This window comes from Eublepharis macularius, chromosome 7 (genome assembly GCF_028583425.1).
Source record: "Eublepharis macularius isolate TG4126 chromosome 7, MPM_Emac_v1.0, whole genome shotgun sequence".
NCBI classification, from domain to species: Eukaryota; Metazoa; Chordata; class Lepidosauria; order Squamata; family Eublepharidae; genus Eublepharis; species Eublepharis macularius.
The window spans coordinates 109,479,649-109,505,061 of NC_072796.1; the positions used below are offsets into that span (position 1 = coordinate 109,479,649).

The window sequence follows — 25,413 nt, forward strand, 5'->3', positions numbered from 1 at the left end:
CACACACACATTCTGAAGACTCCCCATCCTACCATTCTTGTTAAAAGCTGACACAACCTGTATGCGCACAGAAAGTATTTTTGCATGCAAGAATGCTTTATGCATACAAATCATGTATTTACAGGTAAAGTCAATATTTACCTCGCCCCAGAACATTACTGCAATTGATGGCTGAGTATTAGAAACACTTCTTGCGATTTTTCTGTCACACTAAACCCCAAAGGCTTCAGTCTCCCCTTTTCCTGCCTGAGACACCCAGGGGCTTGCCATTTGTCCTACCCCCTCCCTTCCCGGCCGCCGAGACGCGGATCTCCGACCCCGCGCCAAATTTAGAGAGCGGGGAAGAAAAGGCGGCAGCCACTGCAGGCTGGACTCCGGGCGCCCTCCTCGGCCGCCGCCACTCCCCGCCCCAGGCTCCGGGGAAAGCTCCCGGGGATGACCCCGAAAGGGCGCAAGGCCAGGCCGGGGCATTGCGAGAAGTCCGGCAAGGAGACTGGCGGGAGATGCCGCGGAGGCTGGGGGTGGGGAGCGATCCCTCCCCACAGCTTTCCCGCCTCCACAGATCCTAAAAGGACGAGCCCGCTCTTTGCACCCCGATATCCCGGCGGTATCTAGGAAGGGGCGCCAGGAGAAGAGGGTGCAGAGAGGGGAGCCACAAACCCGCTTCGCCCCCAGCTGCCTAAAGACAGCTTCCCTCCAAAGCGCAGCAGAGGCATGCGGACCCCCCCCCCGCCCCCCAATATCCCTGGCTACCCCCTTAGTCCTCCACCCTACAGTAGGAGACCCGAGCAGTGAGTCGAGGCGATGCTGCAGTTGGGTAACTAAGGCAAGCCCCCCCCCAGCACCCGCTCCCCTTTTCTCCCACCTTCTAGCCTTCCTAGAGGAAAAATGGCACGATGCACCCCTTCTTTCCCCCCCGACCCTAAACATTAGGAAAGGGAGGTAAAGGCTGGGGCCAAGCGGGAAACTGCTAGGCGGGTTCCCCACCCGTTTCCCTCCTTGCACCGAGGGAGGGAGGGAGGCTGCCTCTCCCTCCAAAAAGTCTTACAGCAAGGGCAGGCCGGCCAAACTCCTCTCATGACCCCCTCCCAGAAATAGGTTCGAGGGGCAGCAATGGGGGCTGAAGCGCGATCCCCCCAGCCCTCTTCAGGACCACCCCAATAAACCCTCCTGGCGCCCAAAGAGGGGGAGGGGAGGCACAGAGCGGCAGCCCCTCGCCCGGGGGGAGCGACACCCCCTCCCCCGGCCTCGACATCCCTCACAAGAGTCCCGGGGAGACCCCCCCGGGGTGGATGGGGTGGGGGCTGCCTCTCTCCCCTCCCCGCCCGATTCTCCCTCCAAAACCCAAGCTGGAGGGCGGGCATCCCGCCTCCTCGCTCGCTTCCTCCTCCAGGGGAGCCCCAGCGGGGGGATCCAGCCCCCCGTCCGCAGCAACAGTAGCCCCAACACAGTTCCCTTTGGGGGGCGCCTCAGGACTTGGGGGCGCCCCCTGCCCGCCCCCCAATATACACCCAGCCCTCCTCCCTCCTTCTTCCATCCCCAGTAGCCCGATCCAAAGGGCGCGAGCTGCCAGCCGGCGCCCCCCGCCGCCGGGCGGGCCCCCCAAAGGTTTTTCCCCCTCAGCCGCGCTTACCGCCCAGACCGGGACTGAGCTCAGCTGGCGCCGGCGCCAAGGCGCTATATAGGGCCGCTGCTGCGCATGCGTCGGCGTGGGTCCCAGCTCAGCCCGCCCGTCACCGGCTTCTTCTTCCCGGGCTCTATTCTCCCGCCCACTTCGGAACCCCAAAGCCGAAACGCCCCCCCCCCCGGAGGATCAGTCCCTCCTTTTACAGGCACGCGCGTCGCCCCACCGTCCCTGCCTCGCTTCTGCTGTCACTTCCCCAGAGAAGGGGGGCAAAGGAGGGCGACTGCATGCCCCCCCCCGGGGGAGTGCGGCGCTAGGAGGACGCCCCTCGCGCGGTGGCCCGCACCCCCTTCGCAATGGCAATCCTGGTAGCCGCGGTTCTTCCCCGCTCTCTTTCTCTCCGCTGCGCGTTGCTCAACAGCGCTGCTCAGTCCCGGCGCAGGGCCGTCCCGCTTCCCTTGCAGCCCGCCAAATGCACTTCCCCAGCGCCATTGCCTTCGGCCCGCCCCACAGCGCCCCACGAGCCCCACAGCCAAGAGGGTTCAGGCAGGCAGCTACTGCTCCCTGGCCTTGAAGGAGGTTCGGGTGGATGGGAAGCTTCACTCCCACCCCAAAAGCCGGGGGAGCTGTCATTTCCGAGAGCTAGACAATCGTGCTCATCCCAAACCCCTCGGTGTATAGTGACAGCGAGTTCCGCCGGCTCCCCCACACTAAGCCCCCTTTCCGGACTGAGGATTCGCTTCCTGCAGCTCGCTTTGCACTACGGAGAGATGTGGAGGGCTTTCGGGGTGCCGCCAGCGTCCCTTTGGAGGGAAGGGTTGACAGGGACAGCCTGACCCGTGCTAACAGCCACGGGTTCGGGAAGAGCGGCAACTACCTCCCGCCCGCCTCCGCAGTCTGGTTCGGGCGCCGCAAGGCGAGCCCGCGCGATAAAAGGCTCCACGTCTCCTCCGCTCCTCGCTTCCCGTTGCAGTACGCGCGACAGACAGGTCAGCGAGTCGAGCTCCGCCCTTGGGCGGAGTTGGAGGTGGCCCTCCAGCCAATCAGGAGGGGGAAAGGCTCGGCAACGTGGGGCTGCCTCCAAAATGTAAACACAGCCGGCGTTCAGAGCTGTCAAGGCGGGAAGGTAGTTCTTTTGCCTGGGAAAGGGGAAGCGGCTGGACCGCGTGCCGGGAGGGGGGTGGAATCGCTTTTTAAAAATCTTTGGATAGTCTTCAGAACTGTCACCTGGTTCAGGCTTTGCCACAGCTGACCTTATGCTTGTTTTCACATTTTCTCCATTGTATCTGATCACTGAATGTCCGAACCGGGGTTAAGTGGTTGGGTTGCGATATCAGCGGTCTGCTAGTTCGACTCCCAGTACTGCCGTGAGCTCAGTAGGTGGCCTTGGATAAGCCACTCCTTTCGGCCCCAACAAACAAGCAATAGCCGTCACCGACTAAGGATAAATCAGCGATGACAACTTCAAAGCAATTGTACAGAGATACTTTATAATAAAGATAAATGAAAATAAATTGAACTCTGAGTGGTATAAAACTGGCACACAATGCTAACGGTGCAATGTGAGAGCGAGTAACAACCAAGACACTTAGAAGAACAGTTGCTGGTACAACTCACCAAGCTACCCTCGGTAACCACAGAGTACATGAACAAAAGTGAACAGTAGCTGTAAAAGCTTACATACAAAAATTCATATACAGTAGATGAATAAGCCACTCCTTTCAGCCCCAGCTCCCCAGCTCTACTGAGGGGACTGTGTTCACTACTCTGAGTGTGGCACTAATCTGTCCAAAAGAGCGGCATATAGGCCACTGTAGGATTTCACTAGTAAGTTTAGCCCTCAAACCAATGTGCAAAGGTTACTGCAAATACCTGATTCAAAGCCTCAGGTGCCTTGCAAGAGGATTTCCCTGTGAGTTTCCAGTTTTTGTACCACAGACGCTCACATTGACATGCTGCTTTCAGTACAATGAAACAGAAGTCCAGTAACACTAGCAACACTTATTCCAATATAAGCATACTTGAAGGAGATGGGGAGGTGTCTGGAGAGGGTATTCTTGGCTTCCTGCCCTTGACTGCATTGGATGAAGGTTCAAAAACCCTCTGACCATGGATCATGGTTGGCAGCACGGAAGGCCTACATCTCCTCTTGAGCTATCTGGGATTCGTCTTCCTGTTTGGCACTCCAAGTGGTTGTTTAGGCTGTTTGGGTGATGAACCAGACTTATGAAAGGAGGAGGTTCTTCAAGCACCCTGATCTAAAGGCATTTTGGGCTTTAAAGGTAAGAATCAGCCTTTGGGACTGAATTGAAGCTAACAGACAGCCACTGTATGAGTGATTCTGGCTGCAGCATTTTGTACTAATTAAAGTTTCTGAACAGTTTTGAAAGGCAATCCCTGCATAGAGTGAATGAATCTGGATGTGTTCAGAGCATGGGTTATCATTGTCGAATATTGGTTGTTGTGGGTTTTCCTGGCTGTATTGCCGTGGTCTTGGCATTGTAGGTCCTGACGTTTCGCCAGCAGCTGTGGCTGGCATCTTCAGAGGTGTAGCACCAAAAGACAGAGATCTCTCTGTGACACTGAGAGATCTCTGTCTTTTGGTGCTACACCTCTGAAGATGCCAGTCACAGCTGCTGGCGAAACGTCAGGAACTACAATGCCAAGACCATGGCAATACAGCCCGGAAAACCCACAACAACCATCGTTCTCCGGCCGTGAAAGCCTTCGACAATACATTGTCGAATATTGTTCGCATTTTTGTTATTATCCTATTTTGGTGGATATTTGAAGTTTTAATATTTTTAATAAGCAGAATAAATAAGCTGGGCAGTAGATAATGGGTGTGTTTCGAGTGATTACCTATGATTTTTGTACAACTGTCCATTCGTGACATAAACACAAGGCTGAACTAATACTGGTCGAGGGACCATTTACTAAGGGGTAACTTACCGCAGAGTTCATATAATCACTCAGGAGGTGGACCATTTGTATCATCTTGCTACAAAAATCTTGCCATATTTTCGTACTTCACCACAAATCCAGGGAAGTGATGAGATTCTCTCTTGGCAATTCAAAGGACTGCCTCCCCCAACCGTTACATGTGAAGAACCAGTTAGCAACTGATAGGTGCATTTCTATGCACATAATATCAGTTGCAAGTGTGACTGATTCCCATGGGGATCTCTTTTTTTAAAAAATAATTTTTATTGGGTGAGTTAACATACAGATTAATTAATATACATTCTATTACCCCACCTATTCCTGTTTCCCCCACCCACTCCCTCCCCGCTTTTCTTGTTAGACTTCCAACAGCTTTCCAACCCATTATCTAATTGTATCTATTATTCTATCCAATACATTGTCTAAAAAAAAAGAATATTAGTTCACACTATTAACTTATTTTAACTTTCCATATATTATTTCCATCGGTAAAGACATTCTGCCTCCCCCTTTAATAGTTGTCCAATGACCACACTTTCCCCCTTACGTCCCATTTAGATTCCCATGGGGATCTCCATGATGCAGCCTTGAAAAAATAGTTCAAAGGAATAGCTAGAGTTGATTCTCTCTGTCTGAAGGATAAGAATTAGGAACAGTCGTACTGGAGAATCCACATAATCAAGGATGGGGTGGAGGGAAATGTCCAGATGCATGGTCTGACCGACATCACATGCAAACAGAGAGGGTGTGTATTCCCATATTCTACAACATATCCATATATATTTGGACATAGAAGACATTTCCATGGCTGCAGGGCTGCATGAACAAGGTGATCTTATTGACCAAAAGCGGCTAGGACCATGGAATAACCCTTCCCAGCTCCAAAAGGAATGAGGTCATTTGATGAGCCAGGGTGCAATGCAGCTGGAAATGTTGCGCTCCCTCTATACCTGTGGCATGCTGTCCGGGGCCACAGAGTGCCCTTACATGGTGGCATTTCATTTTTGACCACCCTACAGCAATGACACCCCACTGGTTTCTCTTTCTCCATCTTTATGAACAGGGGATCCAGGTCTGACCTTAATTTTTGAGAGCAAGCTGGGGAAAGAGAGACCATTTTTTTACGCCAACATTTTGATTTCAAAAAGAGTCCAGTAGCACCTTTAAGACTAACCAACTTTATTGTAGCATAAGCTTTCGAGTATCACATTTCTCTTTGTCAGATGCATGGAGGGCAAGAAGAAACTGGTCAGATATAGAGGAGGAGAGGGGAGGGCGGAGTAGATGCAAACAGCTGCTTCTGATATGGAGATCAGTTTGCTTCTGCTAAGGAAATCAGTTACCTTTGATAATGAGATAACCATTCATAGTCCCTATTTAGTCCCAGCCTAACTGAGTCAAATTTACATATGAATTCCAATTCAGCAGCTTCCCCTTGGATTTTGTTTTTGAAAGGTTTCTGTTGAACTACAGTAACCTTTAAGTCTTTGATGGAATGTCCTGGTAGACTGAAGTGTTCTCCCACTGGTTTCTGGATGTTGCCATTTCTAATGTCAGATTTGTGTCCATTTATTCTTTTGCGTAGAGGTTGGCTGGTTTGTCCAATGTACAGAGCAGATGGACATTGTTGACACATGAGGGCATATATCACATTGGAGGATGAGCAGCTGTAAAAGCCAGAGACAGTGTAGTTGATGCCATTGGGTCCTGTAATTGTATTTCCTGGGTAGATATAAGGGCAGAGCTGGCATCTGGGTCTGTTGCAGGGCCTGGTACCTGTGCTGGTGACTCTGCTAGCTGATTCATGATTGTAAGTGAGAAATCGTTTAAGGTTGGGGGGCTGTCTGTAGGCAAGGACATTGATTTCACTGAGAGCCAGTTTGGTGTAGTGGTTTAAGAGCACGGGACTCTAATCTGGAGAGCCCGGTTTGATTCCCCATTCCTCCACTTGAAGCCAGCTGGGTGACCTTGGGCTAGTCATGGCTCTCTGGAGCTCTCTCAGCCCCACCCACCTCACAGGGTGTTTTGTTGTGGGGATAATAATGACATACTTTGTAAACCACTCTGAGTGGGCATTAAGTTGTCCTGAATGGCAGTATATAAATCGAATGTTGTTATTCCAGATTTTAATTGTTCTGGCTCCACTGCTGCTCTTCTGCATCCACAAAGTCAAGACCAAAGAAAATTCTCATGCCGTTTAAGTCCTTACCTAGAGGGATCAGTATAGACTCCTCTTGTAATGACTGACATCCTGTCTCCTGAGCATCACGTGGCCCTCTCTCCTCTTTCGCAGCATGCTTCTGAACATTACAGAGCACATGCCAAAGCACTGTAACATTCTTAGCCAAGAATAGCTGGACTCCACCTAATGTAATCTTTCAGGAATGGGGAAAGTCACTGTTATGTACACTTTTTCTTAAAATGTGTGTCAGCAGTACAGAAATAAAGCATAGTTAAAAACTGCCACAGAAACACACAAATGCCATTTGCTTACATTGGATCAACTGCAGTCCATGTTATTTTTAGGGCATGGCACATGGTTGACATTCATGGTTTGATCTTTAGGGGATTTTTAAAAATCTTTTTTGTATCTTTATGTTTATGAAGAAGGCCACTGTTTCAAGAGGACCTCTTCCTCAAGCTGCCCTGAGCCCATCTGTGGGGAGGTCAGGGTATAAATCAAATAAATAAATAAATAGTATAGTATAGTTATCGATTTGCAAATGTACCTGATCAAATCTCTCCTGAGCCATCAATTCACTAAATGGCCTTAAGCAAATCCAGTTCCCTCAGATTCAACTTTCTATTGCAGGGATAGATGTCACAGACTGCAAAATTGCCAGTGATGTGGGCAGGTTAATGGATCAGATGGGGACTGGGAGTGTTGACGCCACATCTGCACTCAGTCAGAAAGCTCACTGAGTGACCTTGGGCCAATCACGCACATGCAGCCTAACCTACCTCATGTGTGATGCTAGAATGGGAAAAGGGAACCAAGTGCACAGCCCTGAGCACCTTGAAGGAATGGGCAAAATAGAAAATACCTAAAATATGGTTTGAACCCTTGAAATGCATGATGTGTTATCATTAGCAGTTAGTGCTTTTAGCAACAAAGCATCTGAATAATCTTCAACATGCTCTTGGGACTGCCTTTATTTACTTCTTTATTCTCACAATAACCCTGCAAGGTAGGTTAGGCTGAGTGATTAACAGACTCAAACTCATCCAGCAAGATTCCATGGAAGAATGGGGATTCTAACCCAGATCTCCTGGATCATAGTCTGACACTCTAATTTTACTAATTGAGCGGGTGGTGATTGAGCGGATGGTGGTGGAACAGCTGCAGGCTTTCCTGGAAGAGACTTCTGTCCTGGACCCATATCAGTCCGGTTTCCGTCCGGGCCATGGGACGGAGACAGTGTTGGTCACCCTCACAGACAATCTCTGCAGACACCTGGATCAAGGCGAGTCGGCAGTCACTGCTGATATTGCTAGGTCTCTCAGCAGCATTCAACACGGTCGACCATCAATTGTTGGCCCACCATCTCGCCAATGTGGGGATCTGAGGGACGGCCTTGCAGTGGCTTGTCTCTTTTCTCCACAGTCGGGGACAGAGGGTAGCACTGGGGGAGAGGGTGTCCACGCGCCAGTCACTGGTACGTGGCATCCCGCAGGGGGTGATACTCTCCCCCCTGTTGTTCAATCTTTATATGCACCCCCTCGCCCAATTGGTGCGGTTTCGGACTGGGTTGTCACCAGTATGCAGATGACACCCAGTTGTATCTGTTGATGGGCGGCCGACCTGGCTCTGCTCCAGATGCCCTTCTGAGAGCTTTGGAGGCATGTCTGGTTGGGTGAAGCAGAGCAGAATGAAGTTGAACCCTGCAAAGACGGAGGTCCTGTACTTGGGCCTTGGGCTGTCGGATGTGAGCTTCCATCTCCCAGCCTTTGGGGGGGGGCACTGGTGTCCATCTCATCGGTTAAAAGTCTTGGCATGATCTTGGATTCCTCCCTGTCTATGGAGACCCAAGTTGCATCTGTAGCCCGGACTGCTTTTTTCCATCTGCAGCAAGCCTGGCAACTTGCCCCCTCTCTCTCAGCCCAGGACTTAATGAGAGTGATCTATGCAACGGTCACCTCTAGGCTGGACTACTGTAACTCACTCTACACAGGGCTTCCCTTGAGTCTGATCTGGAAACTACAACCGGTCCAGAATGATGCTGCTCACGTCCTGATGGGTGTTCCATACTGGACACATATTACACCAATCCTACAGCAGCTTCACTGGCTCCCCATGGAATTCTGGATCCATTTCAAGGTGTTGGTTTTAACCTTTAAAGCCCTAAACAGATTGAGACCAGCATACCTGAGGGACCGTCTCTCCCAGTAGGTGCCCCAGAAAATGCTTTGTTCAGTGGGTAAGAACTTACTGGTGATCCCTAGCCCTAGGGAGGCTTGTTGGCCTCAACCAGGGCCAGGGCCTTTTCGGTCCTGGCCCCAACCTGGTGGAACTCTCTGTCTGAGGACACTCGGGCCCACCAGGATCTTGGTATCATTTCAGCGGGCCTGCAAGATGGAGATGTTCCACCAGGTTTACGGTTGAGGCCAGCGTCAGGACCATCATAAAGCCTCCCACCGGTCTCCGGTATTCGAGTACAGCTCGCTTGTCTGTCTACCTCCTCTTTGTATGCTGGGGGCAGGAATGTGTAGCCAACTATATCAGGATTCTGTATATATATTTTAATTGCTGAATTTTATTGTAGAGTTTGCTATGCAATTGTATTTTACTACTGTTGTACCTCGTCCTGAGCCCACTTGTGGGGAGGGCGGGTTAAACACCGAATAAACTAAAGTAATGTTTTTATTAATGGAAGCACAGAGCAGAAAGTAGATTCTGAAAAGGCAGTTTTTTAAACCAACAGACCTGTTTATTGATTCTGCTTCTCCAGAGGTTCCAGCTGCATCATGAAACACAGATATCAGAGACTGTTAGTAATTGCATGTTGTCTAAAAACTAATTTTATTCCTTGTGTGGGGAAGCAAAGCGCTGTACTTATTTCCTGTCTTTTTCTTTGGGAAACCATTAAGATCCTTCAAGATTGATCACAGAAGCTCCAGTGCTACAAAGTAGCACAAAAGAAAGCTGTTTGTGTCAGGGGCCCACAGAAGTTACGAGAGCACAGCAGCATGTGTGGATGGAACAGCCCCAGGCAATCATAGCCATGGCTATCTGGCAGCTTGGTGTTGCCAGCAGCAACTGTAACATGGGCAAAAAAACAGGCCAAGCAGAGGCAGGCCTGAGAACTATTTATATGTAAATGTAGGGCACAGTTCAAAGCAGGTACCCATCTACGCTCAGACTGAAGATTTACAAACTGAAATCATAGTTCCTTTCAAATCTGAAAGGAACTGCAGCTACCAAGATAGCCAATATATACTGGGACACAAAGCCCAATTCTGCCACCAATTTTCCCAGGGTGCATGCTCAGTCTAAGCACATTGATTTCAATGGGCTTATACTGGAGTAACTCTGCTTAGGATTTCATCGTTAGCTTTCCAAAACTAGAACTATTTGGTGTGTGTGGGGGGGGGGGAGCCTTCAGATTTGCAAGCCCCCAGCTGCAGTCTCAAGTGGCAAGGTTAAAAACAGTTGCTACCATGTGGTTTGCTGTTGGTGCAGGAAAAGGCCTGAAAAATCTGATGTGACTTAGGTGGCCTGTCTAAAGTACACAGCGTTGTCTCCTACATGTGAATAACCTACTGACGCAGCTATATTGATGCTAGGAGATACACAATATTTCTGCAATAAGAGGATGGCTTTGAAGAGGCAATGTAATAGGACAGGTCTTCCTCTCTTTCCTCGCACAGGAAGCAGCTCCTGAAAGAACAAGCCCTCTGAGCCCTCACAGCTATAGAGATTATCCTACTCCATTACTCCAGTTTGTCTGCTTATTTCAACGGACCTAAAAACCTTGAATATTTAAAGTACTGCTACACGTATAAAGGAATAATGGCTCCACAAAGAAGCTGCCATTGTTAATGCATAGACTGATGTACAGTATCCTACAGAAATGTCCCTTTTTTGAGTCTTCAAGTTCAAGTGTGCAGTATACAAATTACTTTAAAAAGGCACAGTTTCGTTTACAATACAAATGAAAAAATAAGTTTCAGCAAAACTAATGAATTATCCATTCAACACAGTGCAAGGCCCCACTTTTACAAGTTAATACATTTTTTTTAAAAAGAAACCTATATTAAAAAGTCAGACCTACTCACAAACACACACATCGTTTGAAATCTAATAGTCTAAGACTTTGAGGCACATAACCGAACTAGTAACATAAATATGCAAGATAATAAAAAAGTCAGATGTAATGTTGTATATTCAATCATTCCTTCCACAAGAACATTATTTCCAATACTCAGAACTGAAAATCTCATCTGTATGCAACAAGCCTGCATTTATTGTAAAAGCTATACACTCTCATCACTAGGAAAGTAATCCAGTAGCACAAAGTGAGAAAAACTCTTCTCTCTCAACTAGGAGCAGTCTCAGCTTCAAATGCTCACTAGCTAGGAACCTATAAAAATATCTATTCTCACTCACCCACCTATGCAAACAGGTGGGAGCGTGAGAAGCTGACCATTTCTGAAAATAAAAGGAAGTGGTTTATGAAAAGATGGCTAAGAACCTAAGACTGCCTACTTGTCAATTCTTGATTTTGGTTGAAAACCTCCAGGTAGGAATCCACAGCTAAATGTTGAGAGGTTCCTGAGTTTCAAAGCGTGTCTGTGGTGTTTTCCCTCCAAAGGCTAACGAAGTAGGTTAACACAGCTAGAGAAATAAAGGGGAGAACGTGAATTTGCATGTGAACACAATGGGAGGAAAAAAGCATAGAATTCTAAATTGCTGTTATGTTCTTGTCGGGCTCTACTTCCAAAAAAGTACCATCAAACAAGATTTGGGTATTTTTGGAAAAAATATGAAAAATGAGTTAAACCTGTAGTATTTGAAGTAAGAGTAAGATGGAAGGAGGGACACATTAAATGTGTAATTAGTGTGTCACTGAATCTAGCTGTTGACAGACAGACATACTATCTGACTTCAACATACTCTGCTGAGGTAAATATCAGTCCCTTCTACAAAGGCTATTATAGCCAGGCATTTTGAGAAGGAAGCTGAGAGTTTCAGTTCCTTTTAAAATTAAATATTTAGCTTTTGTTAATAGGGCTGATAAGGGAACGCTTCTCTGAGATGACAGATTATGCTTAAAAATGTTTCATGGTTGTAGCTTTAGATTTTAGTTCAAACCCAATATAAGTCAAAACATGCAGTGGACAGCAAGTTGCCCAAATACTGTTCCACTCCTAATTTCTGAATTGGAAGAGGTTTTTTTAGAATGAGATGGATGAGGCTTGACAGGTATGATATAAGTCTAGGAAAGTGTCCAGTTGCCCGATATCCTGGCTTAATTTGTCATGGCAGCAGTCAGATCTTCAAGTAAGAATAAATGTACTGTGATGCTCTTCCCAGGACTGAAAGAGAGTATAGAACTTCTTGTGCATTCTGTGCTGACATTTAAGTCTGTACAAACTGATGCCACGAGGGCCTAATCCATCCAATGCCTCCATAACAAGGTTCATTCCAACTCATCACCAGAGTGTTTAAATAGATGTTTCCAGTTACGGTTAAAAGGCATGGTATGAAACACTTTCAGGAGCTATGATGAGGTTTCCACAAAAGTTTCAAAGCAGGAAGCATGGAAAGTTTCTTACTGTCCTTCACAGCTGATAGACAGAACACACTACACAAATTCACCTGGCAAGGCTACTTCACTTCCCTGTGAGGGTACCTCCTTTGTGAATGGTATGTGGTAAACCACTCTGAATCAAAAAGCAGGACACAAATGAGTGTCTAGGGGGAGTACATAACTCCTATCTTATTTCCCCTCCCCCAACAGAACTGACTCCACATTAGGAGTCTGATGACTTACGGTCCCTCACATTTAGTTGTGTACAGGATGTACAGGTAGGGCTGACCCTGAGAAGTTTTGTAACTGCATTCAGACTACAATATGACTGAAGGGTGCCTGCTCCATCTTGGTTAGAAACACCAATATAAAAATGAACCCATCCACACATCATCATTTAAAAAAAAATCTTTAAAAAAGTCACACACGAAAAAACAACCCCAGTCACACAAAAGACTACTGTACTGATATTTTTCCGAGCGCAGTTAAAATATTTCAAAGGCATTCTGTGACACACCGTTACATCAACGTGGGTTACAACCTAATGTAACACTTAGTGTTTGTGAAGAAACAATTGATGATCAGCCTAAGATTGATCTTGCCTTCATTACCTACAAATAATAACAGAGCAACAGTTAACCAATATTGTTTTTGAAGAGAAAAAACATTCCCAAAGCCCTCAGTAATTATACTGGCGCTGGCAAGGTTGGTGAACAAACAATCCACTGTTCTTGATTTGCCGAGAATAGCAACCCCTGGTAAGATTCAGGCGACGGAAGCAGTTTCTTTTCAGATATTGTCGTTCGCTGTGCTCTTTTATCCACTGGGAAGAGCGGAAGCTCTTGGCCTGTTCCAGAAAGGTTGAATGGGCAGAGAATGATGCAATGTAGCAATGGACATGCTGGGCCAGTTCACTTGAGGCTTCCGTCCTAAAATTCAAAGCACAAGTACCAAGGTTAAGGTGCGACTATTGATCAGATACGTGCAAGGGCGCAGAAATGTGTGTGTGTGGCAAGGTGCATGTGGAAGTTCTGGTTAAGGGCAGATGCTAAGCAGCCAACCTTCTGGGATATTGGGATAACTGTAGGGTGTAGCTGTAGTCAGAAGAGAGGCAAAGTTCTTAACAGTGAGACAGAATCTTACACAAGACTCTAAGCATAAGCAAAGGTCACCTACAAAAATTGAAAGTGCTGAAGTTATTGTAGTAGTTTAGTGAGTAAAACTAGGCTATGGGAGATCTGGGTTCAAAATCTCCCCTTTTGTCACAGCTCATGGAGTAACCATGGGTCAACAGACTCACAGGCCTGGCTGCCACAGGCTTTCTCAATCTAAGCAGGAACAAAAAGTCCCCATAGTGGAGAAACCAGCTCTCTTGAAAACAACTTTGCATAAAATTATTCCCTTTTTTGATTGCATCAATTTATAACTTGTCCTTTCCTGTACTGGAGCATTTGGAGTTAGACAGATATTCTACTGAAAAGGTGTTTCACAAACATTTAAAAGGAGGAACTTTGAATGGCTGGCAGCCATTTTCAGTGATGTGTATTTTCTGAAATTGTAACACACCAATACCTACTTTGGCACTGAGGCCTTTTCCTGTATTCTTTCTACAGGGCATTCCCCACATAGGATTCCACATATGGTCCCCACATAGGATTCCCAGGAGTCTGTGGGTGGCAGGCAAACGTCCAGTAGTTTGTCTTCCGCAGCAGGAGGTGGCAAGCTGCCTGGCAATCGCCTGCCATTGGCACATGGGTGCACAAACCTCTGCGCCCCACTGCAACAATGTCACTTCTGGAAGTGATGTCATCATGTGGGGGGCCAGAGCGCATTTGCACTTAGCACCAGGGCTAATTCCTTAAGAATCAGCCTAAAATATAGTGTTTGGGGTCAATACTTAAAGAACTGGCCCTGGCGCAAAGCACAAGCACCCCTCGTGACAATGTCACTTCCGGAAGTGACATCATTGTGGTGGGGCACGGAGGCAAGATGTGGCAATCGCTCCCCGTGCCTTCCCTATCCTCCTGATCATCTGATGGTTGCCCAGGTGACTTGGCAACTCTAGCCCCACTTCAATAGTAAATGCAGCTATATAGGTAACATTAGAATGCTAAGGCATTTCCTTTGTACTTTTCCTGGAATTGCACACGTCCTTTGAACTGCATAGGCAGTTCTAGTGCCGACTACTTCAACTTAGTAGGAGTGAGTTTTCCTTCCAGGACAAAGTCCTGGGGAAGCTCAGAACCCAACAGCTGGAGAAATGACAAGCTCCTGGAACAAAGGGGAGGTCCAGCAACCATGGGGCGACATGGAGGGGATTCCCTAGAGTTTCCCTCACAATAAGCCCTCAACAGATGAAATGGGACAACAAACATTAAGAAGTATATGACAGGAAATGGGATTTGTGTATTAGGATTCTTAGGATGAGCAAAATTCTGGGATGTGAGACTGGTATTCCAGTTTTAACTGGTACATTTTCCTTCTCCCACTAGTGGTATCGATAGTACATACCTGACCTGCAGATTCGTAGTAAGAATCCCACAGTACCTGGGAGCATGTGTGTACTAAAATATGATAGATCTAATCCTTTAGTAGAAGGCATCACTAGATGAACACACATAATGCTGCCTTATACCAAGTGAGACCATTCAAAGTCAGTACTGTCTACTCTGATTAGTTAGCCATTACCAGGGTCTCCAAAAAAAGGTCATCTGCTACCAGATCCTTTTAACTAGAGATGCAAGAAATTGAACTTGAGGCCTCCATGTGCAAAGCTGATTTATTTAAGTCATTTTATTCATTTATGTCATTTATAGTCTGCCTTTCTCACTGAGACTCAAGGCAGATTACACAGTGTGAGATTAATACCATCAAGATTAAGAACATTTCCATAAACAATGCCATAGGGTAAATAGGTAGAAGTTCACAAAGACATAGCATTAGCAGGAATCCAATACAACACGGTGGTGAAGTCTATAGCAGTGAAGTCTAGGGTTCCTAACTCATTTGCATCTGAGACCCACTCCCAACAATACAGCCCTCCTGAGTACTCTATCTGATACTCGATCACTGAGCCACGGCGCCTCCCTAATACCTGCACCTCTGCATATAATTTTTCAATTAAACCACTCTGTGGACTATCCAACTCCACCAAGCCTGTCCAAATCAAGGAGGGCTTCATACCATGCATGCTGTTACTTTTAGCTATCAAGAGGGCTTACCTAGAACTGCTTACATCATGTGGTTCCTCTTCTTCCTCTTCTTCCTCGTCAGCACAGCTAGCCTTGTTAAGGCTGTGGCAGGCATTATGGACGGCATATACAGACATGCTGGGATGTTCAATCAGAAGGTTCTCCATTGGGCTGGTTTCCACTTTGATAGCGGTCAAGCCACCAGCAGTGAAACACGGAGGTGGCGTAATAAACCAGCTCTCCTCAATGGGACACGAGTCAAACTGAATAAAACATGACTCACTGGCATCATCCAAACACTCCAAGGAATTAGGTATACAAGAAAAGACAGGAGAATGATCAACAGGGGATGAGTCAGGGATGTCACCTTCTTCTTCAACAACTGTCGAGAAGTTTGTACAGGTGTCTAGTGAGAGCCATGGAGGCAGATGCATCGTTCAGATGGAAAAGGTTGATTGAAGTGGTCAGAGAGCAGAGGTTTACGGTAATTCAGGGTGCAGAGGGAGAGCAAGAGAGAGAAACATATCACCACAATGAACAATTATATGACTATATGTGTAGGGAAAACAGCGTAATAGGCATTGTACCAAATACAGGAATAGCTTAGCCTGTTGGGATGTTTGCCCAACTTAAAAGATTTGGGGTTGGATTTAAAGGTTCAGTGCTTCTCTGGCATAAGCTAGAGAAAGTCTCCACCATCAAGCAGAACTGAAGCCTCTTTGTTCTCTTGGTGGAATGAAGCACCCCACCTAGCACCTTACCTGCTGCTTCAAAATGGCCTAGGTTAGCATATGAATAAGACAATTTGTAATTATACCAGTCAAAAAGATCAGGGAAGAAGAGACAGAGTTTCCAAATGTTCAAAGTGCTTCACATACATTAACTTCTTGTAATCCTTACAAGGATCCGGCAATGTAGGTCATTATTGGTGGTGGTGGAGCGCCCTCAAGTCATAGCTGACTTACGGCGACACCTGGTGGGGTTTTCATGGCAAGAGACTAACAGAGGTGGTTAGCTTCTGAGATCTGATGTGGGCTGATTCCGCACACGTTGGATAATGCACTTCCAATCCTTTTTATAGATCATTTGGAATGGATTTTTTTGTGTGTGGAACAAAAAATCCACCTCAAACGACTGATAAAGTGCATTGATAGTGCATTATCCAACATGTGCGGAATCAGCCGAGATCAGGCTCACCTGGGCTATCCCCATGAGGGCAGGTCATTATTATTATCTCTATCTTAAGAAATGAGGAATTGAGGCCCAAGAATGCACTAGGTTGCCTAAAAAACCTAGAAAGCTTGGAGCAGAGGCAAGATCTGAACAAGAGAGACTTCCCAACACATAACTCGGCTTGTTAGTCACTACATTACACCAATTCTCTGAAAGTCAGAAGTCCATTCGCTGTCCCAGGGATTATGCTCTTATTCCTTTCTTTACACAAATTCCCATTTAGCCCACAACTACCCATTTATATGAAGCCGTACTTATTGTTTTCTGCCCCCCCCTCCCCAACTATACTTGGCAGCTATCTTACCTATAAAGTCCACCAGAATCCATTCCTCCTCTTCTTTCTCGCTGAACTCTGGCTCTTGGCTGGGGAAATTATTGATTTCTCCCACAAACATATTATTCAGCCTCTGGAACATGAGTAAGGCCACAAACTGGACTCTGGCAAGGACTTCTTTGTATCCAAGAATTAAGGTACAGGCTCAAAATGTACTTGCCAAGGACGCAGGTAGAAGATTAAAGTGCATAAAGGCTTTACCGGCTCAGGCAAGGAGCGAGGGAAGTCATGATTTGCGAACAGTTGCTACAAAACCCTGCAAAGAAGAAGATATATCTTAATGATATATACAGACAAAAACTCCACATATTACATGGAAGCAAAACTGGAGGCCCTACTAGTTATGCTCATGAGAAACCTGCAGCCAATTTTCTCTTTGATTTGTATACCAACACCATATACATTTATCCCATTCACACACTACATTTTTAGGGTACGCCCCAACAATATAATATGTAGACTGGCCGAGGCTAACTCGAGAATGCTCGCTCACTTGTGTTTCTGTAAAAGTAGTTCGGCCCATGCAAAAGGACACTGTTTTTCACTTGCCCCAGAGCAATATGTTCTTCCTCATTGCTCAAACACTAATCTTCTTATCTTTGGCTACTTCTGGAACAGGGCCAAGATGTTCTGCATTGTTGACAGATATAGAGTATGATTTCCTCATGTATGCCTGGTACTTTCCTACCCAAACAAGGGAAAAAAATAATCCTTGTTGGAAAGATCTTTGGCTAGGAGCTGGCTAGGTAATGTGATGATGGTGAAATTTAGCACAAGTTCTGTGTTTACATTAAATACACAACACACGATCCCCCCCCCCATGTACAAAGTCTAGAAGGAAGAGCGGGACAAAAGTGAAACAAACCCATCCCCCCGCCCCCCCCAACAGATTGTATTTTCTACAAAACCAGTGCTAAGCAATGCTGGATACTGGGTACCAGGGCTTTTTTGGCGGTGGGGGGGAGAGGTGGTGGAACTCAGTGGCTTGCCAGCACAGGGGGCAACTCTTGGTGGGAGGTGGTGCCCCTGGTATCACATGTGCACACGCAAAATGGGTGCACGCTCCCAGGACCAATGACATCACTTGGGATCAGCTGGAACAAGGGGGGAGTTTTTAAAAGTTTAAATCACCCTTGGCGAAAATGGACACATGGCCGTTGGCCCTGCCCCCTGATCTCCAGACAGAGGCGAGTTTAGATTGCCCTCCGCGCCGTGCACGGAGGGCAATCTAAATTTGCCTCTGTCTGGAGATCAGGGGGCGGGACCAACGGCCATGTGTCCATTTTCAAGAGGTTCTAGAACTCCGTTCCACCGCGTTCCAGCTGAAAAAAAGCCCTGCTGTACTGGCTAGAGTGCAACAATCCTCTTTTGCCTTTGGCACCCTCACCATGAAATGTAGGCTGCCTAGTCACGCAAGTTACAATGAATTGGACATGTGAGTAACTGTGATTAGGTCAATAAATACAGCCAGAATCCTTCCCTCATTGACTGCAATGAGCTTAAGAATGCAGTACAAGTTTTATTGCTGAATGGTGCCTGCATGCTTTTCCTTATGCAGGAAAGTACAAGTATTAGATATGTCAGAAAAAAGGGGGGGAGACCCCTCAATATTCAAGGAGAAGCCTGGACTATCCTCATTATTATTCCTTTACTTGGGGCTGCTGATGGCAATACAGTGACCTGTATTGATATATTGATTGTAGATATCCTGTGTTCTACTGAATTATCCTCACACTTTGGAAATTGCTGCTTCATACAATGCCTCCCCCTTCTTTGTGCAACTTTTCACTATTTCATTAACTTCACCATTTTGTACATCAGCAACATGAGTGCTACCAGCAGGGGGCAGAGAAGGGAAAGTTTTAAACTAACACACTACCTTTTTACCTACCAGGGCATTTGTGAGCAGCTTTCCTCTGCACAGATAACATTGCTTTAAAGTGGTGAATTGCCTGTATGCTGATGATACTGGCATGCAGGAGTATGCTCTGGGGACATACTGTAGCCAGAGATGTAAAGGGAATTGCATGTAGCAGAATACATGCAAGCTGGAAATGTTGCATACTTTTTAGGGTACTGTTTCCAAGTCCCCCCCCCCCAGAAATTAAATTGTAGGTTCATTTGAATCATGACTGAAAAGGTAGAATTACCTGCTTTCAAAAAGGATTTTCTCCATAAGTCACTCTTCTAACTATACTTCCTAATTAGAAAGGAGCATTCTTATGGACTGCATTAAAAGGGGTTTAAACAGATTCATGGAAGAGTGGCCCAACTATAAATGGTGACTGAAGGGAGGTTCCCTCTATAGAGGCAGCCAAGCTCGGATTACTAGGGCTAGAAGGTAACATGGGGGGGGGGGCTTTGCCACCAGGCCCTATATGTTGGCTCTCTAGCACAACTACTTGGACTAGAGGACCACTGCTCTGATCCAGAAAGGCTTTTCTTATGTGCTAGCCCACAGTAGCGGCTCATGCAGAGACAAAAGGCAGTGTGAGGAACCTGTATCTCTGCAACAGCAGCAACTGACTGATAAAATCAGAAGTATGGGTGACTGGATATACGAGCAGCAACAAAATTACTCATCTCCAACAGAGGCAGTTTAAGAGGAAGCCAGGCCCAAACTTGAACTCATGCAGAGATGCAGCAGGCAGCCTCTCTGTAAGTAGATGTTTTAGACAGCTTAGAGTCTTCATTCATTCATTTCCTGAAGTACATTGCTTTGGAAATTGCCATTCTACCATTGCCCAGTACATTTATTTGCTTACTAAAACAATTTTGGCCTTAGGTCACAAGCCAAGAAAATGTGCACACTGTTGGAAACGGTGGGGTTTTTTTCCTTAAAAAAAAAAGAAGGTGGCAGTACTCTTGATGTTCTCCTGTCTCAGCCCAAGTCCTAAATGCCCAAGAGATACTATGTAAAGAGGCATCAGTACATTGTGCCGGTGTGTATCCCCCTGGAAAAAAAGCCCTGGTTGGAAAGCAGAACAGTGGAAGCAGAAAGCAGGCTTGTCCCAGAGAGGAGCATTCTGCTCTGCCCGTGCTGACTGAAGTTATCAGACACACACCCTTGCCTTTCCCCATCATTGTCATTCATGGCCTCTCTGACCTTTTGTGCCAATCCTCAGTGCAATGGGGAATCCCTCCAGTTCCGATCTGCTTCGAAGGTAGATCCCGTTTATTGTCAGGCTCACAGGCTTCCTCTCTCACTTGCAGCACATGACTGAAGACTTCCAAAACCAGGAAGTCTCATTCCAGTTTTTCCATGACATCCAAACGCAAGCAGCTGAACCACTTGGAGTCTGTTTGGTCCCACAAACCAGGACTCCAAAATCCAGAATTCTGGTTCTTGTGGGGGGAAAAGCACAAACTCCCAACTTGTTTGTTTGAGCCATCTAAACCCAGCCCCTGACACCTTAAAGTAAAGTGGGGAAGAGGCACAGAAAACCACCCTCAAGATTTACCGTTCCTTTTTTTTTGTCTCCACTTTCCTCTGAGGCACTCTGCTTCTCCCTAACCAATACCAACTCCTCTCTGAGGTAAGGCCCAGACAGCATGGGTGAGAAACTCAGTGATTTTCACAGCCAGTGGGAACTCAAACCCAGTTCTCATGGGTCTCAGGCCAACATTTTAGCCTCTTGTACCTCTCCAGACAAGCTGCTCCCCTGAAGAGTATATTTTGCATCTGCATAGCTCTTCCTCCTCCTCCTCATTGCTACTAAAACCTCAGCTAGAGAGAGCAGCACCACATTTTCTTGGTACTCAAAAGGAGACTATAAAAGTTCAAGTCATTTATTTAATACAGTGAGCCCACCCCTTTCCTGAAATCTTTACACCCAGTTCTCTGACCTCAAGCCCTTCCCCAGCTTTTAAACTCTGGCCCCTCCTTCCTGTTAAAAAAGTGCCTGCTCATGTAAAAAGAGACCACTTTGGAAAGCTTCTCAGGCTTGGGTGAGTCTCCAGGAAAAAAGACTCCCATAAGCTGTGCCAGCCGTCTGCATGCCTTTCTATATAGGGTGGCCTCTTTTTTAGAGGGACAAGGGTTCCCTGCCCTTCAGAGTTGCACTGCAGGCAGAATCTTTTCCCATCCTGGTGAGGCAGCTGTCCATTGCTGCCTTCCATGCAGCCTGATACATATATACAAGACAAGAGAGACACCCTGTCCATAAAAATGGCAGCAGAGAGGGACCCTGTCTGTCAAAATGGCAGTGGTAGCTCTGTTTCTAACAGGGACTCATCACCCATGAACCAAGAGCCATCTCTAGATCCTTAGGAATGGCAAACAGAGGGGAATGTGGACACAAAAGAAGGGAAATTCAATTGCTCTCCCCAGCAATGCTTCCTTGATCACAAATGATCCCATCTTAGTTGTTGTTTTTTACTCCTGGACTTAAAGTAGTGTGGGGGGAGGGGAGAGGTGATTTCCAACTGGGTACATTATATATGCCTTAGAAGGGTTGTTTTTGTTTGTTTGCATTGTTTTTCCAGTTCTGTAATCCTAGTCCTACTGCATTGTTTATTGGAAGTCTTTGCCATCTGGCTTGAATTGCTTTTCATATTTTGTCATCCACCTTGAATCTCTGGTGAAAAAGCCAGACCAGAAATGAAGCAAACAATGGGAGAAACTGCTCCAGGTTAAGTGGTATATGGGTTTGCAGGTGGATGACTCAGATTTGCGGGAAATGTAAAACCTCAAACAAACACACCACAATTGCCCAAGAGCACAGACTTGTGCAAAAGTAAATACTTATGAAATGCAAAAGGTTAATTACTTTCTCACCACCACCGTCCCCTCATGAGAACATGGAGAAGGTGGTTGGCTGACTTAAAATTCACCTCATGAAAATGCAGGAAACTGCATTTCAAGTGTACGGCTGACACTCCCCCCCCCCCCCGACACACACCCCGCCACTAATCAGCAAAGATCATCTAAAAGAGTGACGGGAAGGATGGGTGCCTTTCTATCCGTTCCTCCTTGCCACACAGATGCAACAGTCAGGGGTGTTCATGTCAAGATCATTAGGTGGCGCAAGAGCCCTGCCTGCACATCAGTGCATCTGGATGTCAACTTCCATGAAAGAGATCCACCCATTTAGGAATCTATTGATGTTCCCAGGCCACTCATTACCCAGCTCCTGCAAGACATGTTCCTCAGGCAGAATTTCCAAAACATGTATCCTTAGTCCAACAATTAGCGTAATCAACAGTGCCACATGAGTTCTCCCATAGCATCTGTTCACTATTCATTCCATGAAAGCAACACTGATTTAACAGTTGGCTGTATACAGCAGCTTTCCTTCAAAGCCTGTACCTGAAAGACCAACTCTGACCATATGAACTTTGCACACCCACTTTACCCTAGAACACAGCTGGGGATGTTTTTTGGCTGCAGGGCTGCATTCAGGGCTTACCCCTGATTTTTTGGGGGAAGTCCCACTGAATAAAATGGGACTTATGAGTAAAGATGCATAGGATCATGTTGTTTACTCAACACAGTTTACTTCCAGGTAAGCATGCATGAGATTGTAGCCTTCAGGTTGCAACATGTGGCAAAAGAATTTGTATGTGGAGAAGCTGAGGGTTGCACCTGGGGCCTTATGCACACACCCCTCCCCAGGTGTTGTGCTGGCATGCAGGGGTAGCAGCCCAGTTTAAACGAGGCCTTGTCTGCTGGAGCACAAAGTCTCACATGCAAGTTTTTATGCCTCTTATTTGAATCAACCTTGTCTTAAGCACACTTACGTGGAAGCAAACAACACTGAATAAATTAACAGTGCAATCCTATGCATCTTTACTAAGAAGTCCCATTTTAGCCAAATAGGGTTTTCTCACAGGTAAGTGTTTTGAGGGTTGAGAGACAGAGCAGTATAGTGATCAGAGTGTCCGACTAAGATCTGGGAGACCCACTTTTCCAGGGAGGCTTGCTGGGTGACTTTGGGCCACTCACATACTCTCAGCCTAAGCAACCTCATAGGGCCACAGTGAGAATAAAACTGAGGAGAGGAGCTGCTTTGGGTCTATACTGGGGAGAAATGAAGTAAATAAAATGAATCAATAATTACATCCTAAGCTAAGCTAGTGAGACTTAGGATGTCTGCTTAGAACCAAAGTGAGACTTACTTCTAAGCAGACATGCAGCACCTCTGTGCATATGAACTTTGCACACCCACTTTACCCTGGAGCAGAGCAGAGGGAGTCTTTTGGCTGGAGGGCTGCACTGGGACTTCCCTCATTTTTTATTAACCCTCACTGAAGAAAATGGGATTTCTGAATAAAGCTGTATAGGATTGCATTGTGTAAGTATGCATAAGCCTGCAAACTTTGGGTACCGCTAGCCACCCTTTTGGATTCTTTGGGCCTATTTTTATTCTCCAAATGCACTACTTGGTTATGATCTGATTATATATTTGGGGTTTCATCCGGGCCCTACTCTCCACCCCACAAGAGTTTCCCCGGGAGCCAGGTGACCTGGCTTGCCCTGGCCTGAGGAAGAGGGCGATGAGTCACAGCTCCCGGCTTGTTTTGATGGCAGGGCAGCCCCTCCCTGGGCGGCACCGCCTGGCTGCTCGACTGAGGTTAGTCACACCTGGAAGAGCGTCCAAGATCCGCCCGGGAAAGAGGAGGACTCAAAGCAGAAGGGCGGTCCCCCGGCGCTGTCACCAAAACAGGATATGCAAAAGAAGAGGAAGCAACCTGAGCCCCAGCCAGGCCCTGGGCGGATCGGGCCCCTGGCTCCTCCTCGGCCAGCCCCTCCAGGGGACGGGCGAGGGCAGACACAAAAGCGGGGTCAAACTGCGAACGCAGCCGGGCGCGGAGGCTTGAGGGCGGGTGCGCGGGGCCGAGGAACGGGCGTGAGGGCAAGTTCGCTTGGGAAGAGCACGCAAGGCTGGAGGGGGCGCTCCGCGCCCAGCCAGGGAGCGAGCTTCGCCCCTCGGTTATTCGCAAAGGGAGCGCAGCTGCCTCTCGCACCCCTCGTCGCCCTGGCAAAGCGCCCGTCGTCAAACCCGACGCGCTTCTCCCCCTGTTACGAACATAACATGGGGTCCCACGACTACGATTCCGCAAGGCACAGCGAAGTCGGGGTCCGCTTTTCGTTACGGAAACCGAAATGCGGTCACCGAGCCCCGATTCGATTTACCGTTTTAAAAATAAGGTTATTTTTTTTTAAAAAAACACCTCTATTGTGATCTCTATTTAAACTGGAAATTCCAATAGGCTCTATTGCTTGGAAATTACATCCTAGCAAACAAGCGAAAAGTCTTTTAAGAGGCGATCCCCGCACTTCTTCAGGAGGAGCCCATAGAAGCAGGTGGTTTTACGCAGGAGTCAGCGACGCGAAGGTTACAGTTTTTAAAACTTGATAACTGGAGCCTCCAACCGCCACTCTGATTGTTCACCAGGAAGTCAAGCTGACCGGATTTAGTGGCGTTTATTCCCGAATGAGCGCGGTTAGGATGGGGGTTGCTAACAAAACTGCGCCACAAGTGGTTTGTGCAATGCATTAAGAAGATACCTCTGGGCGACCGAGAAAGCGCAGAGCCGGATCCCCCGTTACGGCGGGGATGAGAGACTTTTATCATCCTAACTGAGCAACTCCCTACTCCCCCCCCTTCCTCTATAAACCCAACTTTACGCAGAGACAATGCGGCTCGCAGAAGTCCATGTAAGAAAAACGGAGGAGGGGGGGGGGTCAGGAAGCGAAGCGGCTTAGAGCTCCGCCTGTTTCTCCTGCCCACAGCAGAGCATAAAGCACCAAGTTTACAAACATAGTTTCACGCAGGTAGCCGTGCTGGTCTGCAGTGGAAAAGCAAGATTCGGGTTCTGGGGCACCACAGAAACCAGCGAGATCTCCCGGGTATGCGCTTTTCAGAGTCAAAGTAACAAGAAGGGAGCGCTGACTCTGGAAAGCTCATCCCCTGGAAGTCTGGTCGGTCCCTAAGGTGCCCCCGGACACGGATCCTACAAGTTTCCAAAAGGCGTTGATGGAAACCCCCCGCTGCCCCATCCAACTTGGCCAAGGCGCCCTAGAGAGCCATCGCTCCAGCCGCGCCAGAACATGCCCGGGCACGGTGCGCCTCAAAAGCCCAGCCCCGAAGCGTCGCTGAGGCAACTGCCCGGCCTCAAAGCGCAGCGGCAGCCGGGACTCACCTCGGGCAACCGAGCCTGGACGGCAGCTCTTGAGGTAGATGCGGGGTAGGCGGCGAGGCTCCCCGGTCCTGTTGCGTCGGCCCGTCTGCTTGGGACTGCAAGCCTTTTGTTGTTATAGAATCCAGCGAACAGCTGATCGGCAGCGGCCGCCCCTGGCCCCGCCCCGGTGCCCCCCTTCCATCCCGCGGGGGG

At 47.5% G+C, this 25,413-nt stretch overlaps 1 protein-coding gene across 2 annotated transcripts; it reads right to left on the minus strand.

Annotated features, from left to right (window-relative positions):
* Positions 1-9,473: 9,473 nt before the first annotated feature.
* TP53INP1 (tumor protein p53 inducible nuclear protein 1) lies at positions 9,474-25,333 on the minus strand. 2 transcript variants are annotated; one of them, XM_054985375.1, is made up of 4 exons: positions 25,222-25,333; positions 17,047-17,332; positions 15,540-15,915; positions 9,474-13,247 (listed from the first exon to the last, which is right to left on the minus strand). In XM_054985375.1, exons 2-4 carry the CDS (start codon positions 17,156-17,158, stop codon positions 12,998-13,000), a joined length of 738 nt encoding a protein of 245 aa, XP_054841350.1. In that variant the 5' UTR covers positions 17,159-17,332; positions 25,222-25,333; the 3' UTR covers positions 9,474-12,997. The 2 variants fall into 2 exon arrangements, with proteins under 2 accessions (XP_054841350.1, XP_054841351.1); XM_054985376.1 differs by having other exon boundaries at positions 13,114-13,247; positions 15,554-15,915.
* Between the last annotated feature and the right edge of the window lie 80 nt (positions 25,334-25,413).